The 25,367-nt window shown below is 42.2% G+C and overlaps 1 protein-coding gene across 1 annotated transcript in view; it reads left to right on the top strand.

The window, feature by feature from the left end:
* Positions 1–25,367, top strand: part of SH3TC2 (SH3 domain and tetratricopeptide repeats 2) — a 62,917-nt gene that overhangs the window by 9,478 nt on the left and 28,072 nt on the right. The window contains exons 2-9 of the mRNA XM_023227010.2: positions 1,423–1,521; positions 5,726–5,853; positions 9,387–9,492; positions 11,190–11,333; positions 12,415–12,616; positions 13,690–13,763; positions 15,911–16,106; positions 22,704–22,837. Coding sequence (XP_023082778.2) covers positions 1,423–1,521; positions 5,726–5,853; positions 9,387–9,492; positions 11,190–11,333; positions 12,415–12,616; positions 13,690–13,763; positions 15,911–16,106; positions 22,704–22,837 — 1,083 coding nt within the window. The remainder of the gene's footprint in view (positions 1–1,422; positions 1,522–5,725; positions 5,854–9,386; positions 9,493–11,189; positions 11,334–12,414; positions 12,617–13,689; positions 13,764–15,910; positions 16,107–22,703; positions 22,838–25,367) is intronic.

Below are 25,367 nucleotides of genomic sequence, written 5' to 3' on the forward strand. Positions count from 1 at the left end.
TCATGTGTGGGAAGATTTGATTTGTGCTCATTTTCATTTCTCATTATTCCCAAGCCAGTGCCTTTTTGCTGCAGTTGCTTTTGCTTCCTTGGGGCAGAACTGAAAAATGATCCTGTTCGACTACAGCTCATTGCTGCCAGGTTTCCAGCTAAGCTGCTTAGCTTTCAGCACCGAACAGCTAACAAGATTTACTGGATGAAGAGCTGACAGGCCCCTGCTTCTGCCTACTCCAGCTGAAATCCACTTCATTCTTCATGTACATCACCCAAAACCGTGCTAACTGCTCCCACTGTGAAGAAATGGAAGGTCCTCAACTTGGGTGTCAAAATCCCCCTCCATAGACACAGAATGGAGACATAGGCTATTAGCAGCAATATGAAAATTTAGGTTCAACATTAACCAGAAGTGAGTGTGACTGCTCCACCCCTGTTGCATTCTTGAGCTGTATCATTAGAAGCACAGATCCAGTATGCAAAACTTGGTAGGCCTCTTTGGCTCTGATGCACAATTTTACAAGCAAATTCAACGAGTGACTCACAAATAGTGATTGAGCCAAGGTTCTCTAACTCTGCTTTTCAGGACCAGGTAATACTTATCACATTCTGACTCCATAGTACAGTTCTTGAACAGTTTTATGGAAAAAAGGACAGAATCCATCAACTAAAATTAACATGTGAAGGACTTGAGTTTGCTTGTTGTATTTTGGGATGCCATAAAGGAGACCTATGTTCTACACCAATGTTTTTGACATTTCCCTCTGTATCTGCTTCATTATGCTTTATAGGTGCACCATCTTCTTTCTTTTCAACTCTCTGCCATCAAAGTTTCCTCCTCCCCAGCCCTAGCCTGTGTCTTGATCTTCTTTCTTCTTTTTACTCCACTTCTACCGTTGTGAAGACAGTAACTTTTCAGAGAGTTGGGAAGAGAGTCCTGACAGGACCCTATTTAATGGTCAGACAGAAGGACAGTTGGGGACAATTATACATTTCAGGGTCGTTACAACCACACCCCAATTGTCTCCCTAATGATGCCAATGTCTGTCTCCACTCCAGCCCTTCCATTATCTGCCCCTATTGAACCTTAAGCCTTGCTGTAGTCAGATCTATGTTGACTTGTGTAGGCTCAATGTATATTGAGCACCTTCAGTGTTCTAAGCCATGAGACTTAGTTTGATATGTGAATAGGGATCTGCTTTCTAATAACATGGGCACACCCCGGCTGATGCTGGATTGAGATGGCATGTATGACAGTTCTTTGATAATAGCTTAGATTATTACAAGGCAATGGTGATAACAATTAGAATTCTTCTATGACACTAATCCTGGAAAAAAGTTGTCACTTGACAAAAACTACAGCCTTGCTAATAACTTGCTTCCAACTTCCTTACACTCTTAAGATGACCTTTTATTTCATCTTCTCCAGGTAAAGAAACTCCTTCCAAGGATCCAACTATATCGAGTGAGTGTATAGCCTCATCTGAATACAAGGAAAAATGTTTTCTGCCGCAGAACATGAATCCAGGTATCCAAATCCCAAAGACAAGCCCTATTCTTCCATGCTGAATATTGCAGTAATCTCTTTATCTCTCCCATCTAAAGAGCCCCTGCCTCTTTCCCTCTTGATGAAAAGATTTTGACTATGCTATTTGCTTGCTCACAAATCTTCTGTTGCACTCCATTGCCTACAAAATTAATTTTAACTTTCTCAAGCTGTCACTCAAAGCTCTTCACAATCTGGCACTTATTAGGAGCTCCATACTTATTTGCTTTGTTAAAGAAAGTATATCATAACTTAAGATTTGAAGGTGTTGAGAGATAGGGATAATTAAAAATATTTATATTCAACATGGTACCTCAAAGAGTTGTGCATACATTGTTGCTGCTCAGAAAATGTTTGATGAATAAATACATGGGCAGCACGCAGTGGCTCTTGCCTGTAATCCCAGCACTTTGGTAGGCTGAGATGGGAGGATCACTTGAGCCCAGGAGTTGGGGCCTAGCCTGGGCAACAGAGTGAGACCTCATCTCTAAAAAAAAAAAAAAAAAAAAAATCAGAAAATTAGCTAGACATAGTGGCATATACTTGCAGTCCCAGCTACTTGAAAGGCTGAGATGGGAGGACTGCCTGAGCCTGGGAGGTCGAGGCTGCAGTAAGCTGTAATTGCACCATTGTATTCCAGCCTGGGTAACAGAGTGAGACCATTCCTCAAAATAAATAAATAAATGAATACATGAATGGCTGAATGAATAGGTGGAGGCCACTTTTACATTCTGTATGATACCCAACATAGTACTTTATATGTAGTAGGTTCTGAGTGAATATTTGTTAAATAAGTGAATAACTAAATGAATATGTGAAGTGAGATTGGCTTGAGCAGAAGGGCATCTGTGAATCTTTCAGAAGCAGAAAAAGTTTTGAAATTAATGTGAAAAAAATCTTATTCTTAATACACATCTCTCACAAAATCCCCTTTAAAAGACATTAATGAAGCCCGCAAAGAGAAAATTGTCATCAGAGGAAAGGTGCGTCTCAGCTGAACTCTGTACCAGAAACTCTGAGGACAAACCTGTAGAAGACTTGATTTCTGTTGTACAGTAGATGGGACCATTTTAGAGGGCAATTTGCATGCCAAATGATCCTCACATGTTTTTCCCATTTTTGCTTGCCCATTGCTAGGTGGAAGCGCCCACATCTCCATTTAGCTGATGGGAAACAGAGTGTCAGAGAGGGAAATAACTTCACCACGACACAGTTAACACATGATGAGGAAGGGCCTTGTTCAAAACCACGACGCTCCTTCACCCTCCAAAAATGTAGCTCTCCCTGTAACACAAAATATAGACTTGTGAAAAAGATTATAAATATTTAAAGGATCTAGACCATGTAAATAGATATTATATACATGTCATACCAGGTTCTTTCTTTTCCCAAATTCAGACAAGATCGGGCGTGTTCAGGGTGGTATAGCCATAGGCCCGATTTCAAATTCTGTCAAACTTCTTGGTTGACGATGAGAAAAACTTTGCCCTTTGTTTCTTGATATTGTGTCAACCTGCTTATCTGTCTGTCAGCTTGGACCACCCCTGAAAAAACCTGAATTACCATCTGTTGTTTCACGAACTCTGTAGAGTCAGCATTTTGCCTTATCAATGCATGAAGGCCAGTGAACAAAGGGTATCTGTAGGTGAAACCGAACTGACCTCGGGCTGAACTTGTCCATCTTTCAGCATTTTCCACCCTGATGCTGTTTCCAGGAAGGTCACGGAGTAAGAAGGGGAGATGGCTATAGCTGCCAACCTCTCCTTAATGCAGTGCAGTTGCAGACAGAATCAGTCAGACATATTATCACAATTACAGAACTGACTTTGAGAAGGATTAATCTGTGGCACAATCCACTTCATGAAAACAATACTGAGCTTGACTTCCTCCCTGCTCTAGTGATGCAGAGGGCACTGTAGGATCCCACTGTGGGCCTAGAGGTTCTGCCCTAAGTATCAGTTCTCACAGTTGAGATCTCAAGAGTAGTCTGCTTATTTAAGTCCAGGTCTTTTGAGTTCCATATACATGGATTCATGTGCATGGCAAGGAGATTCACACCAAAGGCCCTGACTGTCAGTCAGCAGGGGCTACTCTAAGAGATTTGAATGGGTATTTTGGATCAGATGTTGGAAGGATGGATGAGATGGGTTTAGTAGAAAGGAATCATAGAATCAGTTATTGCCAAGGTTAATAGTCATGATCATCTAAGGACAGCCAGCCATGAGCAGTACTTGCTGGTGATGGGGAGGTGAGGAGGGCAACAGCTAATGCTTAATGTGTTTATTGAATATTTAATATATACCAGGCACTGAGTAAAAAGATTTATATGCACAATGTTACTTAGGAAGAATTTTTTTTTTCCCTTGAGACAGGGTCTTTTTCTGTTGCCCAGGCTAGAGTGCAGTGGTGTGATATTGACTCACTGTGACCTCAGCCTCCTGTGCTCAAGCCATCCTCCTATCTCAGCCTCTGAGTAACTGGGCTACAGGCATGCACCACCATGCTCAGGCCACCATGTCTGGCTAATTTTTTTTTTTTCTTTTTTGTCAGAAGACAGGGTTTTGACATGATGCCCAGGCTGGTCTTGAATTCCAGAGCTTAAGCTCTCCTCCTCTCTTGACCTCCCAAACTGCTGCGACTACAGGCATGAGTCACTGCGCCCAGTCTAGTAAACATCTTAAAACCCCTGTGGGATAGGGGTTTTAAGATGGTACAATAATGGATAGGTACAATAAAAGCCATTTTGCTAAAGGGAAAAGCCATGCATAGAGAGGCAATTAATTGTTCAAGGTGGCACAGTTATTGAGGGGCAGAGCCAAGTCTTGAGCTGGAGCCTGCGTGACCCATGGGCTTCATCTTTGCGCTGTACCTCCTCCTAAAGTTCAGCATGCCATGAGGCTACCAGATGGAGGCCTGGATGGATGGGGGGTGCTGAAGAAAAAGGGGTTGCATGAGTTTGGAGGACAAGCCTAGGAGGAACTGAGTGTAACAAACACCCACGTGAAGTTTACATCAAAGTCAGGTCATTGGGAATGTCGTAGAAGAGCTCATTTGCAGCCACAGCATTTTCACGACTTCTAGGTTAAAGACAGGCCTTTTAAAGATAGAAGTCCACGGCTGCCTTGTGGACTCGGGCCAGCATGATAGGGGTCATCTCTAATGTACTCAGGAATTTGAAACGGTCCTGGCAAGTTGAGGCTGGAAGTGAGACTTCTGTGATGATCTATTCCAATGCCTTCTCCGTGTATTGCGTTGAATAATTATTAACAGGATTGCTACTTACTGTCTAAAGAAGACACATTGCAAAGTGCAATTATACGGTGAACCTCCTCAGTGTGGCTTTTCTCGACAACACTATCCAAAGGACTTCAAGCACTCCATCTCTCTGTCTCTTGACCCCATTAATTTTTTTTCATAGCACTCTTCTCCATCTGAAACTATTGTGTTTGTGGAATTTCTTGCGTAGTTACTCACTTACCAAGAAGAATACAAGCTCCATCAGAACAGGGACTGCCTGTTTTGTTCTCTGCTGAGGAGCCCATAAAACAGCTTCTGGCTCATAGAAAGCTCTCAATGAGTATCTGTTAAATGAATTTTCATTTTGGAGAAATTAAAGGTAGACTTTAATACATTAACTAATTACCCTGACAAACATCAATAATTGCAGTATCAGAAAAAACAAGTTAGAGAAAATGTGTTTATGTGTAATGTGTTTATGTTTATGTGTATGTATTTATGTGTAATGCACAAAGTATATGTCTATTACATAAGATAATTTGACGTATAAGTACATTTCCTTAAATATGGATAAAGTCCTATTGATTCTAAACTTTCACAAGTTATTCACAGGGAGTGATGTGTGTCCTAGCTGGTCCTGTGTCAGCACCATTACATCAGTGCCAGGCAGTGTAGGAATAAACCCTGTACAAAGCAGAAATAACCAACGTGAGTGCATCAACTCCTGTGATTCCAGAGCCCTCCTGGGTTCAGTATGTGTTTTTCCTCTAAGGAGGACCATTTAAAGGGGTGCTCCGAGGAGTGTTAAGACCACTCTAATCTGTAATCAATGAGGACACCAGTTGAGGGTTCAGGTATACATGTAGGGGAAACACTGTGGGTTTATCTAACTCTTTCTTCCTTTTTATTATATTTCCAGCCTGATCCTTCTCTCTCTGTTCTCTTTAAGACCTGACACTCTCTTTCTGTGTAAAGAGCCGCTCCAGGAGGTCTGTAAACGGACCCCTGCAGGAAGCTGCTCGGAGGCGGCTCTGGGCGCTGGAGAATGAGGACCAGGAGGTGCGCATGCTGTTTAAGGTGAGCATGAAGGAAACAGGTGAATGCTGAGTGCTGACTGTGTCAGTCTGCTACAGGATCCCCAGCACCTAAGACAGCATCTGGAACAAAGTAGGCCCTTGGAAAAAACATCTAATAGGTAGACTGAATGAATGAAAGATTCCATGCACATTCTCCACACAGGAGTGGAGAGGAATGGACAGGAGCTCTGAATGGGGTAACTTGGAGTTGGTGAGTCAGAGAAAATTTGGTTTCAAATCTTCCGTTAGTTGTGTGATCTTTGACAAGTTACTTAACCTATATAGAATGGTAATTGTTATAATACCTACCTCATTAAGCATACTTTTTTTCTAATGTGGTAATTTCAAATTCTTTTTTTACTGTGATACAGTATACATAACATAAAATTTTCCATTTTAATCATTTTTTAAGTATATAATTCACTATGGCACTAAGTACATTCACAACCTATCCACCTCCAGAACTTTTTCATCATCTCAAACTGAACCTCCACATCTATTAAACAATAACTCCCACTATCCCCATATCTCAGCTCCTGGTAACCAAAAAGTATGTTTTTTTTTTTTTGAGGCGGAGTCTTGCTCTGTCGCCCGGACTGGAGTGCAGTGGCCGGATCTCAGCTCACTGCAAGCTCCGCCTCCTGGGTTTATGCCATTCTCCTGCCTCAGCCTCCCGAGTAGCTGAGACTACAGGCGCCTGCCACCTCGCCCAGCTAGTTTTTCTATTTTTAGTAGAGACGGGGTTTCACCGTGTTAGCCACGATGGTCTCGATCTCCTGACCTCGTGATCCGCCCGTCTCGGCCTCCCAAAGTGCTGGGATTACAGGCTTGAGCCACCGTGCCCGGCCAAAAGTATGTATTTTTAAAGTGCTAAGATTGCCAGTTAAAAAGCAATACCTTATAAATACTTGGGTGAGAGGAGAAAAAACAATAAAGTAAATAAACCAATTTCTCATCTTTCATAGTAGGTAGATAATATCTTAATTTGTTAAAACCAAGAAAGAAGGGTATGATCAAATTATTTACAGTTTAGGATGTACTAAGGAGGAGAACTAAAGTCAGAAATGGAAAAAAAATTGTTTCGACTAGAGGTAGGGAAAGGATAATATTACTTTACATAATAAACTAATATGTTCTAGTTACTTTTTACAGTTTCTGCATGTATCTGGTACAAACTGAAGGAGAAAAGTGGTCTAAATGTCATGTAGCAGAAAAAGATAGTGTTTGGTTTTTCAGGGGGAAAACATGAGATGGTATCAGTAGAGAGCTTGGCATTGTGTTTGGTGATATGTGTTCCATAAATAGTAGCCATGTTTTTTTGAATTTTAGTTAATTTTTTTAATACCTGGAATTCAGGAACTGGGAGACATTGGCTGCTATTGGTACTGTAGATTTTCCTTTATTTTGAGTCTCATTTGGTATGGCAGGAGCAGGGTTTATTGAGAGGGCTGGTCTGCTGGGCTGAAGCTTGAGTCAGACAAACTTGTGGGCTAAAGTTGAGGTCTGAAGTCAGCTAGATCTGAAATCTAATCAAGGCTCTCTGCAACGTACTCCCTGAGGTGACCTTGGACAATTTACTTAACCTCTCTGTGCCTTGGCCCCCTTGAATATACAACAGGGATAATGCCAGTTTTCATTAGATCTAAGATGCCACTGATTAAAAAATGCACTGTTATTTTATGTGCCTCCAAGAAAGAAAACAAATGCTTCTAATTATGGTTGATGACACACTTCCTTATCTTTTAGTTCAGAAGTGGTTAAATGTGATCAAAGCACATTTTGGAATGGACTAAATACTGTCACTGCGTTCTCTTCATAGGACTTTTGTGGGAGTTAAATGACATATTGCTCATAAAGCTCTAGGTGAAGTGCCAGGGATGTAGTAAATTCTCTATAAGTTGATTTTTACCTAGGACCCCTTCCCTAATGATGGATCTGGGGCCTCCTGGGACTTGGTATGGCAGAAGGAACCCCAGAGTTCTGATTTTACTGAACTGGGGCTTTTCTTCTGGATTCTTCTATCTTCTTCTGCCTCTAAGTTTCCCTCATCATAGGGCTCCTGGGGTTGGTACTGATGGCAGCACCTGGCCTGGTGGAGGGATGTTCTGACCATTACTTGTTATAGTCAACTCCAGAGGCTTGAACAAACAACAGATGTAAGGGAAAACTAAGTCTGGGCAGTGATTCAGACCTGCTTTTTTTTTTAGGTATTAAAAAAAAATCTATGCTGGGTGCAGTGGCTCACGCCTGTAATCCCAACACTATGGGAGGCCAAGGTGGGTGGATCATGAGGTTAGGAGATTGAGACCATCCTGGCCAACATGGTGAAACCCTATCTCTACTAAAATATAAAAAATTAGCTGGGTGTGGTGGCGGGTGCCTGTAGTCCCAGAGGCTGAGGCAGGGGAATTGCTTGAACCTGGGGGACGGAGGTTGCAGTGAGCCAAGATTGCGCCACTGCACTTCACTCCAGCCTGGCAATAGAGCGAGATTCTAAGAAACAAACAAGCAAACAAACAAAGAAACAAACAAAAACAAATCCAAGAGGCTTATAGTTCTCTCGCTCTCCTTATGAGCATGTAAGTTGGAATGCCTTCCTGGGGGACAGTTGGGTGACTGCATTTTAGGATTGAAAATGTGCATATCCTTGCATTTCCAATTGCACTTCTTAGAATTACTTGTGTTAAAACAATTAAGAATGTGCACAAAGATTTAGCTATAAAGATGTTTATCACAGTACCATTTAGGATTTTAAAGAATGTGAAAAAATCCAAACGTGAAACCATAAGGAAATGATAATAATGCATTATCTTAATGCAACAATGGCATATGTAACCATTAAGAATGGTGTAAACTATGTGATGACATGGAAGATGCTCTACAAAATATTGCTTAGCAGCAAAAGAAGATTGCAAAATAATTTATGCAATGTGATTCTATGTATGTGAAATAGTTGTATGGAAACTTGTGTAGGAAAAAAGATTCAAAGTTATTACATGAAGGTGCTAACATTGATGATCTCTAGGGGTGAGGACTGGGATGATTATTTTTGTGTGTTTTGGTTTTTCTGTTTTCAGCTTTATATTAATAAAAATAATCATTAGTCATAGACTCACAATCAAATTTGTTTTCAAGATGCCTTCTATGAATCATCGTCCTTTATCCTCCCACATACACTTTTTTTTTTTTTTTTTTAACACAAAAAGTAGCATTCTCTGCACATAGTTTTATTCCCTGGCTTCTTTTTGCTGCTGCTGCTGTATAGCAGTATTATATCTGGAGCCTATATCAGTACACAAAGAGCTTCTTTCTTCTTTTCTGTGGCTGCTTAATACAATATTTCACTTTATGGATAAATTGTACTCCATTTTAGCCAATCTCTTATTGATGAATATTTAAGTTGTTTCCATTTTTTGGTGATGTAAAAATCAATGCCATAATCAAGAAGTTCATACAGAGTATTTGGTCTATATACGAGCTTGCTAATGGGACACTTCTGTCATCCCAGGCTGACTCGCTGTTTTCTTTACGTAGGACCTCTCAGCAAGGTTGGTCAGTATCCAGTCTCAGAGGTCCCAGTTTCTCATCACCTTCAAGACCATGGAGGAAATCTGGAAGTTCTCCACCTACCTTAATTTAGGTATGATTCAAAGCCAGCAGGTGGAGGATGACCTCCCCCACAGTTTAGCCAACTTGTAGGGCTTGACATTAAGGAATTGGTGTGGCTCTGGTAATTAAGAGAAATAGAGACTTAAAAAAGATGATTAACTTTTGAAATATCACAAAATGCCTCAAACTAAATCTAAAGCAAATATTAACTATTATTCTAAAATGCCATATGAAGAAGTTTGCTTTTTTTGTGTCCAGGGAGATCTTTTTTTATTAGATAACCAGTCAACTGGAAAACAGTTATTGGTCATCTACTAAGTTCAAAGTACTGAAATAGATGTGAACCTGGTGCTACTGTGTGTTTTTTAAAATATAGGGAATTAATCTTGAGTAAGATCAAAGTAGCTGCTCAACATAGTAAATAGCAAATTTCCAGATGTGTTATCGCATGTATTTGGAAAAGAGTTAAAGAAAGAAATAGGGAAATTATCTGCTTATAGCATCCTAAGGCTGCAGGGTTTTCTAGAAGGTAAAGAAGGACATTGGGATGCAGCATCAGTTCCACTGTGGTGGGAAATGGTTCACCTGCCTTCTCCAGAGAGAACAACTTATAATGGGGAAGTTAAAGAGAAGCCAAACAAAACAAGAGGACGCCTAATTTGATGGATGTTTTATATCTCTCAGAAAATGCTGGGCTCCATGCCAACATACACAGAGACAGATTTTGTGCAGGGGTGGAGGGTCAAGACGACTCATGACTGGAAGACATAGGGTATAACTTCTCCTCTTATGGTCTGGAGATGTGCTCTCCACACTACACAACTCTTTCCTGACAATCAGACATCCTCACTATTCAAACTGTGCTCCATAGACCGGCTGCATTGGCAGCACATGGGATCTGTTAAAAAAAAAAAAAAAAAAGGAGAAGCTCAACCCTATCTCAGACCTTCACTAAGCATCTGTAGTTTAATAAGATCCCCATGTGATTTGTGTGCACATTAAAGTTCAAAAGTGCAATTATAGAAGATACATAAGGCCTAGATCAGCACAATGGACAATCAGGATGGAAACAGACAGGCTTTTGCGTCTTAGAAAAAAGAAGAAGCCTCAAGAGAAGCAACATGAGTAGTCATGTTTATGGCCATGTTTAAAATACTATGTATAATTACTAGAGTTTTCTAATATATATAGTTTTTAGTCTGTGTTTACCAGAGAGATCTTCTGGGCATTGGAGGAGGGGCAGGGTCAGAGCTGGTGGGTGGAAGCAAATCCGGACTCCTGAAATTCCCTGAGAGGGAACCATGTAGCACCTCCTCAGCCACTGCATCATCAGGGGCTCAGTAGTTTGAACCTCAGGTCTGGAGAACTTTAAGGGGGCACTAGGAAGCCCCATAGTCAACACTGTAAACTTGGAGACCTCTATGGATATATTAGAAAAAGGCAGTTGGTTTTGGTCATCTCATTATGCATTTATGGAAACCCACAATATGTCGAAATGGTAAATAACATTTAGAAATGACTTGTATTTCCCAATAGATGTTGAGAAGACTCAACTCATTCTAGAAAATGTCTAGTTTTCCCTCTTATGCTGTTTTAATTCCAGTTAAATGGCAGGTTGGGGCTTGTGGTCTGGGAATCAAGCTCAGGAGGGAATTTTCTCACTCTCTTCTGTGCTCAGCTATGTCAGAAATCATTTTGTTCAGAAATCCTGTTGGCTTGACTTCTTAGGCTACGTATCCGTGTGTCTGGAACATCTCCTCTTTGACCACAAGTACTGGCTCAACTGCATATTGGTGGAGGATACAGAGATCCAAGTGTCTGTAGATGATAAACACCTGGAAACAATATACCTGGGACTCCTGATACAGGAAGGTAAGTGCAGCATAAGGGTAGGGATGGGATCTTATTCAGATATTTGCTACCAGTGGCCCTGAAATAAGCAGGATACAAAGGGAGGGAAAAATCATTGAAACATGGAATATTCATAAATGAACCCACTTGTTACAATAGTACTTTCAACATTCCTCTCAGTTAAACGCTGACATTACATGAACAGCTGTGCTGGTTGGTCTCACTGATTGATATTAGAGCTGCTTGGAGAGTTTTACTAAGATACCCATGTCAGGGCTCCACTTAGGCCTATTAAATCTCTAAAGGTTGGGGCCCAGGCATCGGCATATTTTGGAAAGTTTTCCGCATAAATCTAATGTCTATCCAAAATTGAGAAACACTTTTCCAAACATGTGATAAAATTTGATTGTAAAATAAAGTTGCAAACGTTGCAAAACTTGAAGTTTTTTATGAGATTGAGGAAGGTGATGTTGAGGAACCTCTTGGAGCACCTCTTGATCTGTTTATAGGTGAGAGTCCCATCAAGGTTATCATCTACCAGTTAACAACTATGAGGTGGATAAGCCTGATGACATCACAGACACACGGAAAGAGCCAGATTTGTATATGATATTTTTGCAAAAAGGATTCTTCTTATGATTGCATTACACAAATATTGCATGAAGGAAAAAATTTAATATCATACTATTATAAAACTTATTGGAGTAATTATATTCACCTAAACTAATTTAATCAATTCCTTTTTGGTCCTAATTTTAATCATGAGGTTGCAACAATAAATGAAATTCTGTTAAATATAAACATATTTTCACAGGTTTTCATCTCTTTTTCAAGATAAAGTCCCAATTAAGCCTTTTTCTCATAGATTATTAGAAATGTCGGTGTCTGTTTTAACTGAATTCCCTCTCAATGGCTTTTTTCTTCCTGGTATCAGCTTTCCTGGAATCATAAGGCCTCTTTTACTGTCTCCCCCATGAAATGTCTACTTTACTTCCAGGAAGAAAAGTGCTCCAGCTCTGGATAGAAACATTACTTTGTGTGATAATCCCTTTTCACTTCCTGCTACTCCTTGGAAAACCATTGCTTTTCTCATTATCCACAGGCCACTTCTTCTGCAGAGCCCTGTGCTCTGTGACTCCACCAGCTGAGAAGGAAGGGGAGTGCTTGACACTTTGCAAGAATGAGTTAATCTCAGTGAAGATGGCAGAAGCAGGGTCCGAGTTGGAAGGCGTGTCCTTGGTGACAGGTCAGCGGGGCCTGGTACTGGTGTCAGCCTTGGAGCCTCTGCCTCTCCCTTTCCACCAGTGAGTAGCCATCTGCCTCCTGGGAGCAAGTCCCAGAGCAGACTGAGGTCTGCACAGAACAGAGTAGGCATGCTTTCAGATATGGGCATCCACAGTGTGGAGGAGAGTACAGATTCTGGGTGGCTCTTTATCTTTCTGTCTTTTTCTTTTCTTTTTTTAACAATCAAGGTTTGTACAATCTGAGGAAATTGGAGCCAACTCTAAATTTCAGATGGGCATTGTACTTAGGAGCAAATATACCACATGACTGCCAATGTAGTGTTTCTCTATGTATGGACTGAGGACCGCTTGTCTGGGCCTCCTTAGACTCCCTTGGGGTTGAGTCTAGAAATCTGCATTTAAAATAAACTTCTCAGGAGATGTTTTTCACACTAAAGTTTAAGAATTCCAGGCCGGGCGCGGTGGCTCAAGCCTGTAATCCCAGCACTTTGGGAGGCCGAGACGTGCGGATCACGAGGTCAGGAGATGGAGACCATCCTGGCTAACACGGTGAAACCCCGTCTCTACTAAAAAATACAACAACAACAACAAAAAAGCTTGCCGGGCGAGGTGGCGGGCGTCTGTAGTCCCAGCTACTCGAGAGGCTGAGGCAGGAGAATGGTGTAAACCCGGGAGGCGGAGCTTGCAGTGAGCTGAGATCCGGCCACTGCATTCCAGGCCGGGCGACAGAGCGAGACTCCGTCTCAAAAAAAAGAAAAAAAAAAAAAAAAAAAAAAAAAGAATTCCTGCTGGAGGATATGATAAACTTAAATACACAGATTGACAGTAAACTTTACCTCACACCATGGACCTGTGTGTGGCTCTGGCAGAAATCCAACAGTTCAAATGTGAAGGGATTGTTTGTTAGTTATTTAACTGACAAACTACTTTCGGAGTCACAAAATATCCCAGGTCTGCTAACTTCTCACCTTTTCACATGTCCTGGTAAAAAGTAAGTTCTCAATAAACATTTGCTATCATTTAAATAAGAGAAAAAACAATACTCATCATCATCATCATTCTGATGGACTGTTCTGTTCCTTGTTGCAATTTTTTGAAATCCGTATTTGCAAACCCCATATTTTCATTGGCAGGTGGTTCCTAAAGAATTATCCAGGAAGCTGTGGCCTTTCCAGGAAGAGGGATTGGACAGGCTCCTATCAGATTGGTATGGCTGAGTCAAAAACACAGTATTGTTAGGGAGATAATGTTGTCCTGTCTCTCAATTTTGTCTGCAGGTTTGGAGTCAGTTGATGTGAATTTCTGTCTTGTCTCTGCTAGGAACTGGATTTAGGGAAGCCAGTTTCTGTCTGTGCACATGGTTTTCCCTGCCTGTGAAATGAGACGTCTCAATCCAGGGGGCAGCTACAAATGCCTGCAGGTGTGGGCAGGACACACAGATGCTAGGGGGCCTGGATGGAAGGTGTTAGGGAATGGCAGGAACAATTAGGGATTTTAAGATACATGAGTGAAAAAAGAGCCTGTTGTGGGCCAAACTGAATGTTTTATGAGCCAAATGTAGCCTGTGGGCTGCCTGTTTCAATCTCTGGTCAAAACATTCTCTAATTTCCCTTGGAGTTTTGTAAAATTAACTTTGAATTTAGGAAGAGTAGAAATGCCTGGCACATAAGGGTACTCAGTAAAAATTTGTTGAATAAGTGAATTATATACACACACACACACACACACATAATTTAAATAATCTCTGTATGTATGTATACACACACATATCTGTAAGTAGTATAGATACATATCTACTGGATAATGAAGTCCAATACTTTTTAGACATCTAGAAATACCTTCTGTTTATCTTTATCAATAGAACTCCCCTTCACCCCCCTCCCACATACTCCTACCACAAAGTACAATTTTATAAGTGCTAAACCCAAATAACACAAAAAACGAAATAGAAGGATTATGGAACCAAGACATCAGATCTAATCAGTTAGTGATGACAAACCAGATTTTTGGTTTCCTAAAGCAGTTCAGACTTGTAGTTAGAATGCAAGGCTTTGAAGTCAGTTCTGAGTTCAAATTCTGGCTCCCCAACTTAAAACCAAGGTGGTCTTGGCCAATCCACCTGCCCTGTGTTGCAACTTCCTCATTAGTAAAATGATACAATAAAACCGACTTCAATGTTGTTATGAGAACCAAACAAAATGACATCCATAAATCCCTCTGTACAGTTTCTTATACAATGTAGATATCTAACATGTGGTACATCCCATCAACCCATAGAACAGTGGGAATTTCTGATCTTGAAAACACAATCTAGAAACTTGACCAAAAATGTCAGAAAAAATAGGCTAGTAGCTTTAGCAGAGAAGCTAAAGCAAATATCAAAGCTAAGACACATAAAAGCCAGTATCTCCACCAGGGCAGGATTAATAGAGAGGATAACCAGCAGTCGGAAGACTTAAGTTCTAGACCCAGTTTTGCCATGCATGCGATCCTTAGACAAATCACGTACCCTCTCTCTCCCTCTGTAATCTGGGAAAAGGGGATTCTGATCGTTTCCTTGCCCTTTGAGGCTCTTGGGAAGACCTGAGAAAGTGAATGCAAATTGTACTTTGTAAACTGGACAGAAAAACATTTATCAAAAGGTCATTGCTAGATTCTAGTTAGGCAATTTGTCAGTATGAGTAATTACCATAGTCACAAAGGGAGTCTTTTAGATCCTTCTAAGTCATTAGCAGCTTTCTATTCCACCAGTGGTAATGAGAGTAATGTTCATTGAGGGTTGACCAGGTACCAGGCATTGTGCACTGTATCTCTTTGATTCTTTTTAATATTTATAAGCAGCAGGTATTCTTATTATCCCCGTTTTACAGCTGGGGAGACTGAGAGTCATAGAGGCCAAAGGAGCTGGAAGGACATGGAAAGCTTCTCTGGTCGAGTGGTTCCCACACACTGGTCTGTGGATTTGTGCCAAACATGACAAAACGTTTACATGACAGTTGCAAAATCAGACAAACCAGGACAATACAGTGAGCTTTCCAGTTTCCCATAAGCCACATTTATTCGTTTTTAAGGCATATCCATTATCTGAGAATATCTTTTTTTATGTTTGTTAAGACAGCTTTTCTCTGGTGAAAGTGGATTGTAGTTCTTTTAAAAATATGTCCTAGATTGGCAAAATGAAAAGCCAATTGTGCTGAGTCATTCCTGCCAATTTTGGGGTGGGGAGGGGAGTGAAATGTTACTGGTCCTTGACATTCTAAAGTCTGAGAACCCCTCATTTTCTATTGCATTGGAAGGTGATGGGAGGCTCATGTGTTCACGTCTTCTGTAGCTGATCCGTGTTATTTTCCACAGGCAGAGGACGCTGTAAGGCCACGAAGAGTTATGAGCCAGAAGAAAAGGATGAACTGAGTTTCTACCAGGGAGAAAGCATTGAGATCATTGGCTTTGTCATACCTGGGCTTCGGTGGTTCATTGGAAAGTCGACGAGTTCAGGACAAGTGGGCTTTGTCCCCACCAGGAACATAGATCCTGATTCTTATTCCCCAATGTGAGTATTGACAATGAGCATGTCCTGGAGCTGGGCTGCCTTTCCCAGGGTTCCCTCCTCTCTTTGAGCCGATTTGCAGTTGAGCTTCGAGGGTGCCCTAGTAACATGGAGCCAGAAAAGCACATTCTGACACCAAGGTTGATACAGAGACTGATAGAAAGGAGAGAATGCATCAGTTCAATTTATTTTAATAGGTGTCACTGAGGACTTCCTCTGTGCAAGGAGGGAAGCAAAACTCCAAGACAAAGGGCATGCTGTTAAGCACTGAGGGTGTGGTTTTGGTACTTGGATCCTGCTACCCACCCTGTCTAACCACAGGGCGCCTTCAGAGGAAGGGCACACACGGGGAGTAATAGATTGGCAGTGTGCTGATCCCATGCAAGGCTGGGAGGTAGGTCTCATATAGATCTTCACTCATTCAGCTTTCAAGCTGAATGCCAATGTGTGACTTCAGCATTGGCTAGGAGGGCAGCGTACTTCTCTTACTCTTTTCTGCCTTGAACCCAGAAAGGCTGGTTCTGAGGAGCAGACCCATTTGCCTGGCCAATCAGGAGAAGGTGGCCAGCCTGCTCCACCCACCCTGTCATGGAAGGACAGAGATATGGGATATCGCCCCATCTTTTTGGTGTGGGCTTCCTACGTGGGGATAGGAAACAGTCGAAAGCCTGGGAGCAGGAAGTACACGGGGAAAGGGAGAGTTGGCTCCTAACATTGACACAACATAACTCCCCACACTGGGAAAATGTGGTCCAAGAAATGTCTAAGGATCTGAACAGAGACTGAAACTCTTTCTCTTGTGGGAAATAGCCAACGAAGAGAGCAGACCAAGGGGCAGAAGCTCCCTGTAAGCCCTGCCCTTCATGGGGAGAAGAGGAGACGGAAGGTTCTTTTCTCCATGTAGAAATGTGGGAGTCCAAATAACTATAAACAAGGAAGACCACTCACTGAGCTCCTGGAGATGGATGGAGAACTATGGGGACTTGTAAGGAAGAAAAGGATATCAAGAGAACTTCATGAAGAAGGTGACATGTGAATTAAGATTTGCACAATGTAAAATATTTCAACAGATGTTGATGGGAAAAGAGGTCAGGCAGAAAAGTGAGTCAATGCTTGAAGAACGACTCATGTAGTTGGGAGGAAGTTACCAGAAGGGCACTGGGGCAGCAAAGGTGGGTCCATGCTCTGGAAACCTGGGAATGCCTGTGTCAGGGCCCTGTCCTTAACCTGGTGGAGAATGGGGAGCCACTGCATGTCTCTGAGCAAGAGTGACATATTGTGTGACTGGACCTTTTCTCTAGGAAATAAAACCTGGCTTTGGGGTAGGCGTGCATCATCAGGGGGGATAGGGAGGCATGAGACCAGCGAGAAGCCCAGGGTGGCACTTAGAAAATGGTGAGAATGGAGAGGAGAGGCCACTGCTGAGGACCAGTGGACAGGAAGTCAAAGATTCCAGGAGCTGTACACATATGGATACCTGTGTTCTCCCTCCAGAGGCTGTCATGTAACTGGTCTGGATGGAGGCTGGGCAATGGTTTTGATAAAAGCGCCCCAGGTGTGGCTGGTGGGCAGCCAAGGTGAGAACATTGCTCTGAGCCACCCCTTCATGTTACCACAGGGGGAACTGAGAACCCCAGAGGTGAAGGGGCTGAACCCAAGGCCTTCCCTCTGGAACCTTAGAATCCTGACATTATATCCAGTGAACTCTGGTTAAATGTCCTGGTGATTTTAAATCCTGACATTAAATCCAATACATTCTGGTGAGAAGTCCCAGTGAAAGGGAGAAAGAATAAAGAGAATGGAAAATAGGAATGGGGGAAGAACCCTGGAGGATGCCTCCATTTACAGAGCAGAGGAAGAGAGAACGCAGAGAGGAGACAGAGGAGCCACAGAGAGGAAGAAACAAGCTGCGGGGGAGGCAGGGCTGACACCTGTGCTGTCATCAGAGAGGCACAGCAGGGCCAAGTGAGGACAGGCCTTCGGGATTGGCCATTGGGAGGTCTTCCGGAAGCACAGTAGCTAAATGACTTACAGAGTTCTGGAGTCAGGCTGCCCAAAAGGCTTTCATGACCATGTGAGCGCAGCTTGTGCCTCCACTGGCTTACCAGCTCTGTGTCTTTGGACGCATACATTTCTCTCTCCATGCCTCAGTTTTCTTATCTGTAAAATGTGTAGAATGTTAGCACTTGCCTAACAGGATTGCTGTGACTTTAAATGAGCTAATAATACACACAAATCCCTTAGAATGGTGCCTGGCACAGTGTGTGTGTGTGCATGATCCACAGACACTTGTTCTTATTGTAGTTTTTGTCATTGCCATTGTGGGTGGTGATCTGGAGAGGCAGATTTAATAGGATATTGGGGACAGGTGTCATTTTCATAACTTATATTTGGACTTCTGGACCTCATGCTAATTTACCTCAAATGACAGTAAGTCAGCACTACTGAATTCATTCAGTCATCACATTTTCACTGGCTTAGCTGTAAGGGGTCCTCTCACACTGAAGGGCTGTGTCCCCCGTGCTGTGTGAGGTGGACTACGACATTCTCGTGTGCCTGGTCAGTTGTGGGACCTAATGCACCAGAGGTTGCACATTTGGTACAGAAGGGGAAAATGAGCCAGAAAACAGGGAGGGGTGGCACAAGGAGAAGAGGGGAACTGGCTCCTTGCATATCCCCAAAAGCACTCTCCAGGTATCAGAGCTCCTTGAATCACAGCAACCAAAAGATGGGTGTTGAGCTCAGAGGAATGACCCAACTTCACGCAAGTAAGCGGCTGAAGTCTCTGCACGCTGCCTTCTGACTGGCCACTGGGTGTCACTCTTTCTCTATGTTCGTTGGGCCTCAGGGTCTGATAAGAAATTCAGCCTTTGCTGAAGTCTCCATCTTCTCCGTGTAGGTTCTCTTTTTGTGCTTGTATATCACTCCCTAAAGGATGTGTGTATACTTACGTGCCTAAATTAAAAAACTAAGTAAGACTGATAAATTAATGTACTCAAAACCAAAAAGAACGTTGGAAAAAAACTAGTATTTGAGAGTATTACAGTTAGAAAACATTCTTTTGTTACATCCCCTCTTTTATTCTTCATATTGCCTGTGTCTTTATAATTCAGTTTCTTGTGGCATCTATTTTTGCTACTAATAATTTTGCCTTTGGTCTTATAGCCATTTCTTTGCATGACGTGTCTACGTGTAATATATTTTATTACATATTGACAGCAGGTTGTCCACTTCTTCTTCATAGAGTATCTATTTTAGTAGCTATTTCAGTGAAGATCTGTGGGTTATAAATACTCTCAGTCCTGAGTCTTGGCCTGTCTTAAATATATATAATACTTAAACTATATTCTTGAATGATAATTTAGCTAGGTATAGCATAACATCTTCAAAGTTTGCAGGAAAAAAAAACTTTAAATATAAAATTGCAAATCCATGTTGCCAGGGCCTTGTCCATTTTGTTAGTCTTTTCAGAGAATCATTTTATCTTTTGTTGACCATCTTTATTGGTCTTTGTTTTTATAATGATACTTCATTAATGACAACATTTGCCTTGATCATTTTCTTCTACTTTCTTTGTTTTTATTTCATTAATTTATGATGTTATCTTTTATATTTAATTCATTCATTCCATGAAATTGAACTGTCAATAGCAATTAAACCAAGAAAGGAGGCGTAGGAGAAATAGACAACTTCAAAAGACCTGTAAGCATAAAGACATGGACATCATTTTAAAAATGATATTATTTTTATTTATTTTGCTCAGGACTTGGTGGGTTTCTTCAATATGAAGATTCATGTCTTTCTTCAATTCTGGAAAATTTTCAGTCCTTCTTCCTTTGAATATTGCCTCTCTCTCATTCTTTTTAGTCTCTCTTCTGGAATTCCTATTAGAGGTACGTTGGACTTATTCTATCCTCATTCTTGCTTAATCAGTTTTTTTATTTTTTTTATCTTTTTGTCACATCAGGCTAAATTCTGATTGGTTTTCTTGACATAATCTTCAGTTTCACTAATTCTCACCTCCACTATGACTAAACTTGCTGTTTAACCCACCCACGTAGTTCTTTATTTCTGTGCCTTTATTTTCCGTTTTCCAGGATTTGTATTTTGCTATTTTTCATATATAACTGTTTCTTCTCACAGTGTTCCATCTTTTCATTGTAGCTTCTATTTTTTCTTATTATTTCACCTTTTTAATCACTCTTATAAATTCTTCTTCAGATTATTGTCATTTCTAGTTTTCTTTTAGTGTTAATATAGTTATTTGTGCACTACTGGCTCTCTTTCTGAATAGTTCATTTTATTGCATGGTTTGTATTTTTTGTTACATGAACTAATTTTCAACATTTTAAAAGATGGGCTTTATATGGATCCTGGACTGAAGAAAACCTTGCTGACTAGGTTTTGCATTTGCTTCTCCTGGAACCTTAGGGAGTAATGTTCCAGGACTGATTTTTTACTGTTAATTCCTGGAACGTGGTAGCAACACCAGGTAGTGGAAATTCAGATCCCACACGTCCCAGTGGCATAAGCCTAGGTGTTTGATGTTTTTTAGGAACTCAAATAGATGAAAACTGTGTTCTCGACAAGTAGGAAGAAATTTTCCAATCTGCTCTTTACAGCAGTTGAACCCTTTCAGACTCCAGGGAGTTTAATTTGGCTCCCTGCTTCAGGCAGGTCTGAGTCACATCTCCTGTCCTTGGGGTGGGCATTAGAAGGTCAACCCCAGTTCTGAAGGCCAAAGTTCCAGCTGAAACCACCAGGGGCTCTGGGCCATCTGCTCTTACCTGCCAATCTGGGTTTGGGTTTTGCTTTTGTTACTGGCTTCCAGTGATTTCCCTTCTTTCTTTAAAGAATGTGCTAAAATAGTCATCTTTGTTACATTTTATGCAGGATTTTTTCTGTAGATATGGGGGAGAGTGGCTCTTTTAGAGCCCTTCAACCTGCCATATTGCCAGAAGCTTTGCCATGTTCTTCTAACCCAGTTTTCATGTTTGGAAATCTCTAGTGCAATTTGTTAAGCTTCTTGGCCTTTCTCTAAATTCTAAATTCTCTAAGTTGTCCTGGAACTCAGGACTTTAGCAGATGCTGTGAGGCAATGCACATAGAGGTAGAAGACCTCAGTTTTAGTTTCAGCTTTACCACTTTCTAGCCATGCAATTCTTAGCATGTCACTGAACCGCTCTGAATCCTTTTCTTAATCTACAAACATGGATTTAAAAAACCTGCATCATAAAGTTGTTATCAACAGTAAATGAAATAGTAAATTTAGGAATACATTGTAAAATTTAAGAGATCTGTAAAACTTCGGGATCAACTCATCCAGATTGAATCTGGTTGTAGATTTCAATTACATGCTGTTTTGAGATTAGAAGCTTCTGTGGTATTGGGGAGAATCTAGTGACTAGCCCAGGGAGATGGGGGCCTGGTAAGTGTGGTGCTATTATTAGTTTTCTCATCACGGGCTTTCAAACTACATTTACCTGAGTTATGGGGACAAATGGTAATGGCTGATTACAGTACCCCCATCCCATCCCCTCCTTGAACACTACTTTAACTAGAGAAGTTCTTATGTCCTGCTCTACCACTCCCTAACCACCAACTTCATTTTGCTGTGCCTCAGTTTATTCACCTGTAGAAAGGATAAGGATAGTACCTGCCTTGTATGGCAAATGTGTGGATTAAATAAAACAACAGTATCTGGTTTTTCATATTACTTCCTTCCAAAGTATTAACTACTATCAACTCCTGGGTTTCCAAATTAATTTTGTTTTAAAAATGGGTTCTGACATTAAAACATTCTCTTTTTAGAACTAAAAGTGGCCTAAAAAATTGTTCAGATAGATGCAATCCAATAGCTTCTAAGGCACTTCTAGTTTTTAAATTACTCAATTCTGTAACAAATCTCCAGTAAGCAAATTAGGCTTAACAGTTAGTTTATACAATAGCATGAGTATCAAGATCTCTATTGTTTATAATCATTTCTTTCAGTTCCCCTGATCTTCCTTTTACCCACTTCTTTCCCTTAGCGATTCCAATCCGTTTAATGTTGACTAGACTCTTGTTCTATGCCATGGAATCAGACCTTAACAATGGTGAAATATTCCTCTGACTATGGTCAGATTTTCTTCATTGTTCCCCTAGATTGTGTCACTTGTCCCTCACTTTTTATTGAAATAACCTAAGGACAAATAAACTTTTTAAATGGTCCCTTTTCAACACTTCCATTTAGGGCAATCAGTTCCTTTTTCTTCCATTAAAAATGGGTACCATGGGGTCTCAAAGAATGGGTAGAGGTTGAGAGAAGGGGCTTTGTTTTTCTTGGGAGATGGGGTTTTAAGAGGAGGGGTGTTTTCATCCCCACTTTGACCTACTGGACAACCATACCCCTCAGTTCTTCCAGCGTGTTGTGCAATAGCTCTTCTTTTTTGGGGGTATAAATACAGTATGCAACGGTGAGATGAGGAATCCAATTTCATCTACGGGCAGATGGGTCGAAGGCTTTTCTGCATCCTCCACTACATCCTAGTGTGGAGAGAAGAGGAGATGGAGTCTGAAGCCTTGTACTAATCTGTCTCTACGTTTTTTGCCCCGATGCAGGAGCAGGAACTTTGCCTTTCTCAGTGATGAGGAGAGATGCTCCCTGTTGGCCCTGGGAAGTGATAAGCAGACTGAGAGTTGCAGCTTCCTCCACACTCTTGCTCGCACTGACATCACATCTGTATACCGGCTCAGTGAGTGTTGGTCCTCAGACACCTTCAAAAGCCTGCAGTCCTCAAAAATAAGATAGTGTCCCTAACCAGGAGTATTCTAATCCTATTCGTGAATTTGGGTGGCCATGACTACTATTCTGTTGATGACCTGAATCATATTTGATTAGCAGCATTTCACTTCAGATTTCAGGTAATTCTGGGGTTGCAGGGGCACTATGAGACATGATGAAACCAACTCACCTATATCATGGGTGGTCGGCTGTACTGGGTCTTCCCCTCTAATCTTGGGAAAGGAGAACTTCCTGAGTCCTGCTGAGGTACCTGCTAGGACTGAAGTAGGCCCCCAGTGACACAGGTGGGGCTGTAAATGTTATCGCTGTGAAAAGGCCTTAAGGGATGATTGCTTGTCTCACATTACAGATCGGGAAACAGGCCCCAAGGAATTAGTGCCTGAGCTAGGATGAGCACTGCTAGTCAGAGCAATCCACTTTACCACACTTCCCCCTACGCAAAATGACATTGAATTGTTGGATGTGTTAGTCTTGGATGTTTTCTATGTCACAGAATCAGATCTCAACAATCGTGAAAGATTCCTCTGACAAACTGACTAGTTTTCAGCAGTGTCTGAAGGACCGACTGACTGATTGAATGATATGCATTTCCCTTACTTTGAGAGAGGCCTGCTGCCCTGTGTCAGGGAGTACATTTTCTCATTGATGGTGACTTGAGGAAGAATTTTTGTTTCTCCCATCTCTTTATCGAGGGTGACGTTGTGTCCGCTCCTGTGTAGCCAGATTAGATGATCCATATTTTATGGATACAGCCAGAGATTCTGCTGAAAAGGCCCTCGGGCCATCTCCCAGGAGTAGAGCAGGGAGTTGAGAGCTTTGTCCGTGCATAAAGAGCATTTGTGAAAGCACTTGCCTCAGCATCAGCACCCTGCCCTAGCAGAGCTTTCTTGCCACAAGCCACAAGCAGATCACACTGCCTTATGAGGTTAGGCAGGAAGCTAGAGTTGTAAGCACTGCCTAGTAGATGGGAGCCCGATGTCTGAAAATTGAGGTGTCCTAGCAGTGTTCCTTGGGGAGAAGGCCTGGGGGGCAGACTTGGATCATGATTTCTGCCAGCTGTTGGTCTAGTGGTGGGGAGGATGCAAGAGGAGTCCCCAGACAGCACTTGCCTCTCACTCAAAGATCAGGAATGCAGCTCTGCGGCGTGCAGTCTGCACTTTAGGGTTGTGCAGGCTGCCCCAGCACCAAGGCAAGCAGCAGGAGAATATCTTGTTGGTAAATTGCAGCTTCCCCAAGGCTTACACCCAAGGGAAGGATGGCCCTCTGTAATTCTTCCTCCTAGAGAGGGGACACCACTTTGTAACTTGCGCATCACTCGTGTCCTGGCCAGGAGAGAAGAGGTGGCCCATGAGGGTCATGTGTCCCTGCACATCAGAGAGGCCAGGGGGCTTGAACAGCTCTCCTTAGCCAAGCTCTACAGCTCTCCATCTTGAGCTGCGGGGCTTTCTACCCTTTGGGGGTTGCAGATCTGGAGTTTCTGCAATGACAGTCTCTGGAGAAGTGCTCTCTGGAGAACAGCAGGAAAAGGTTTGACTTGGTGAGGGGCTTGCTGGTCCTCAAAGTTCACTGGCGAACTCAGGGTGGTGGCACAGACAGTTGTTATTTCTCTGCTAAGAAGAGGTAGAATCTTCCCTCTAGCGGCTGCCATCCTGTGAAGTGTGAAGCTAGCCTTCACTCCACAGTTCCACTGTGGTTGCTTTAGCTAGCAGCGGTCACTTCTTCACTGCCAAACCCAAGGTGTCTTCTTGGTTCTTACCTAGTCCGGTTGCACTTGGTGGCATTAGGTGGCTATGTTTTAAGTCACCTTGGCCTCTGCAACCCCCTTTTCTCTCTGACTGTGCCTTTTCAGTCTCCCTCACTGGCTACTGGCTGCCAGTGAGTTGCCCAGGCTTAGTAACAAACTCCCCCTCCCTCCGTCCCTCCCCTACTGCTTTTCTATTCCCCCAAATGCCTCACCTGTGTGATCACATTTAGTCCTGGGACTCTGGCCAGCAATTTGTGACCTGCTGTGGGTCACAAACCTGTGTTTGCAAAGTCTCAGTTTTTCTCCTTGGCTCCAGACCTACATCATTATCTGCCTAGAGCTCCTGCAGCTACCTCAAATCCCAAATGTCTAAAACTGCACTCCAGATTCTCCCATCCTCAGATGCATCCTTGCTCCTTTTTATTCGCCTTTCACTTCTGGCCCCTCGCCCCTGCTGCTTTTACACACACAGTGTCCAGCCGAATGGATACATGGAACCAATGTCTGACAAGTGGATGAACGATGAATGAATGGAGGAGGGAAGAAGCAAGGATGTGATACATTTGGAAGTGGGAGGAAGCACCGTGTGCTCCCACATGCTCTGTGCTGGGAGTTGTGTCCTGGCTCCATCGTGAACTCGCTGAGAGATTTGGGAGCCGCATCTCTCTAATCTTCAGATTCGATCATGACCTCCACTGTCCCCACCCCCCATCCCCTTACAGTACCCACACCTCTT

This window comes from Piliocolobus tephrosceles, chromosome 4 (assembly GCF_002776525.5).
Source record: "Piliocolobus tephrosceles isolate RC106 chromosome 4, ASM277652v3, whole genome shotgun sequence".
NCBI classification, from domain to species: Eukaryota; Metazoa; Chordata; class Mammalia; order Primates; family Cercopithecidae; genus Piliocolobus; species Piliocolobus tephrosceles.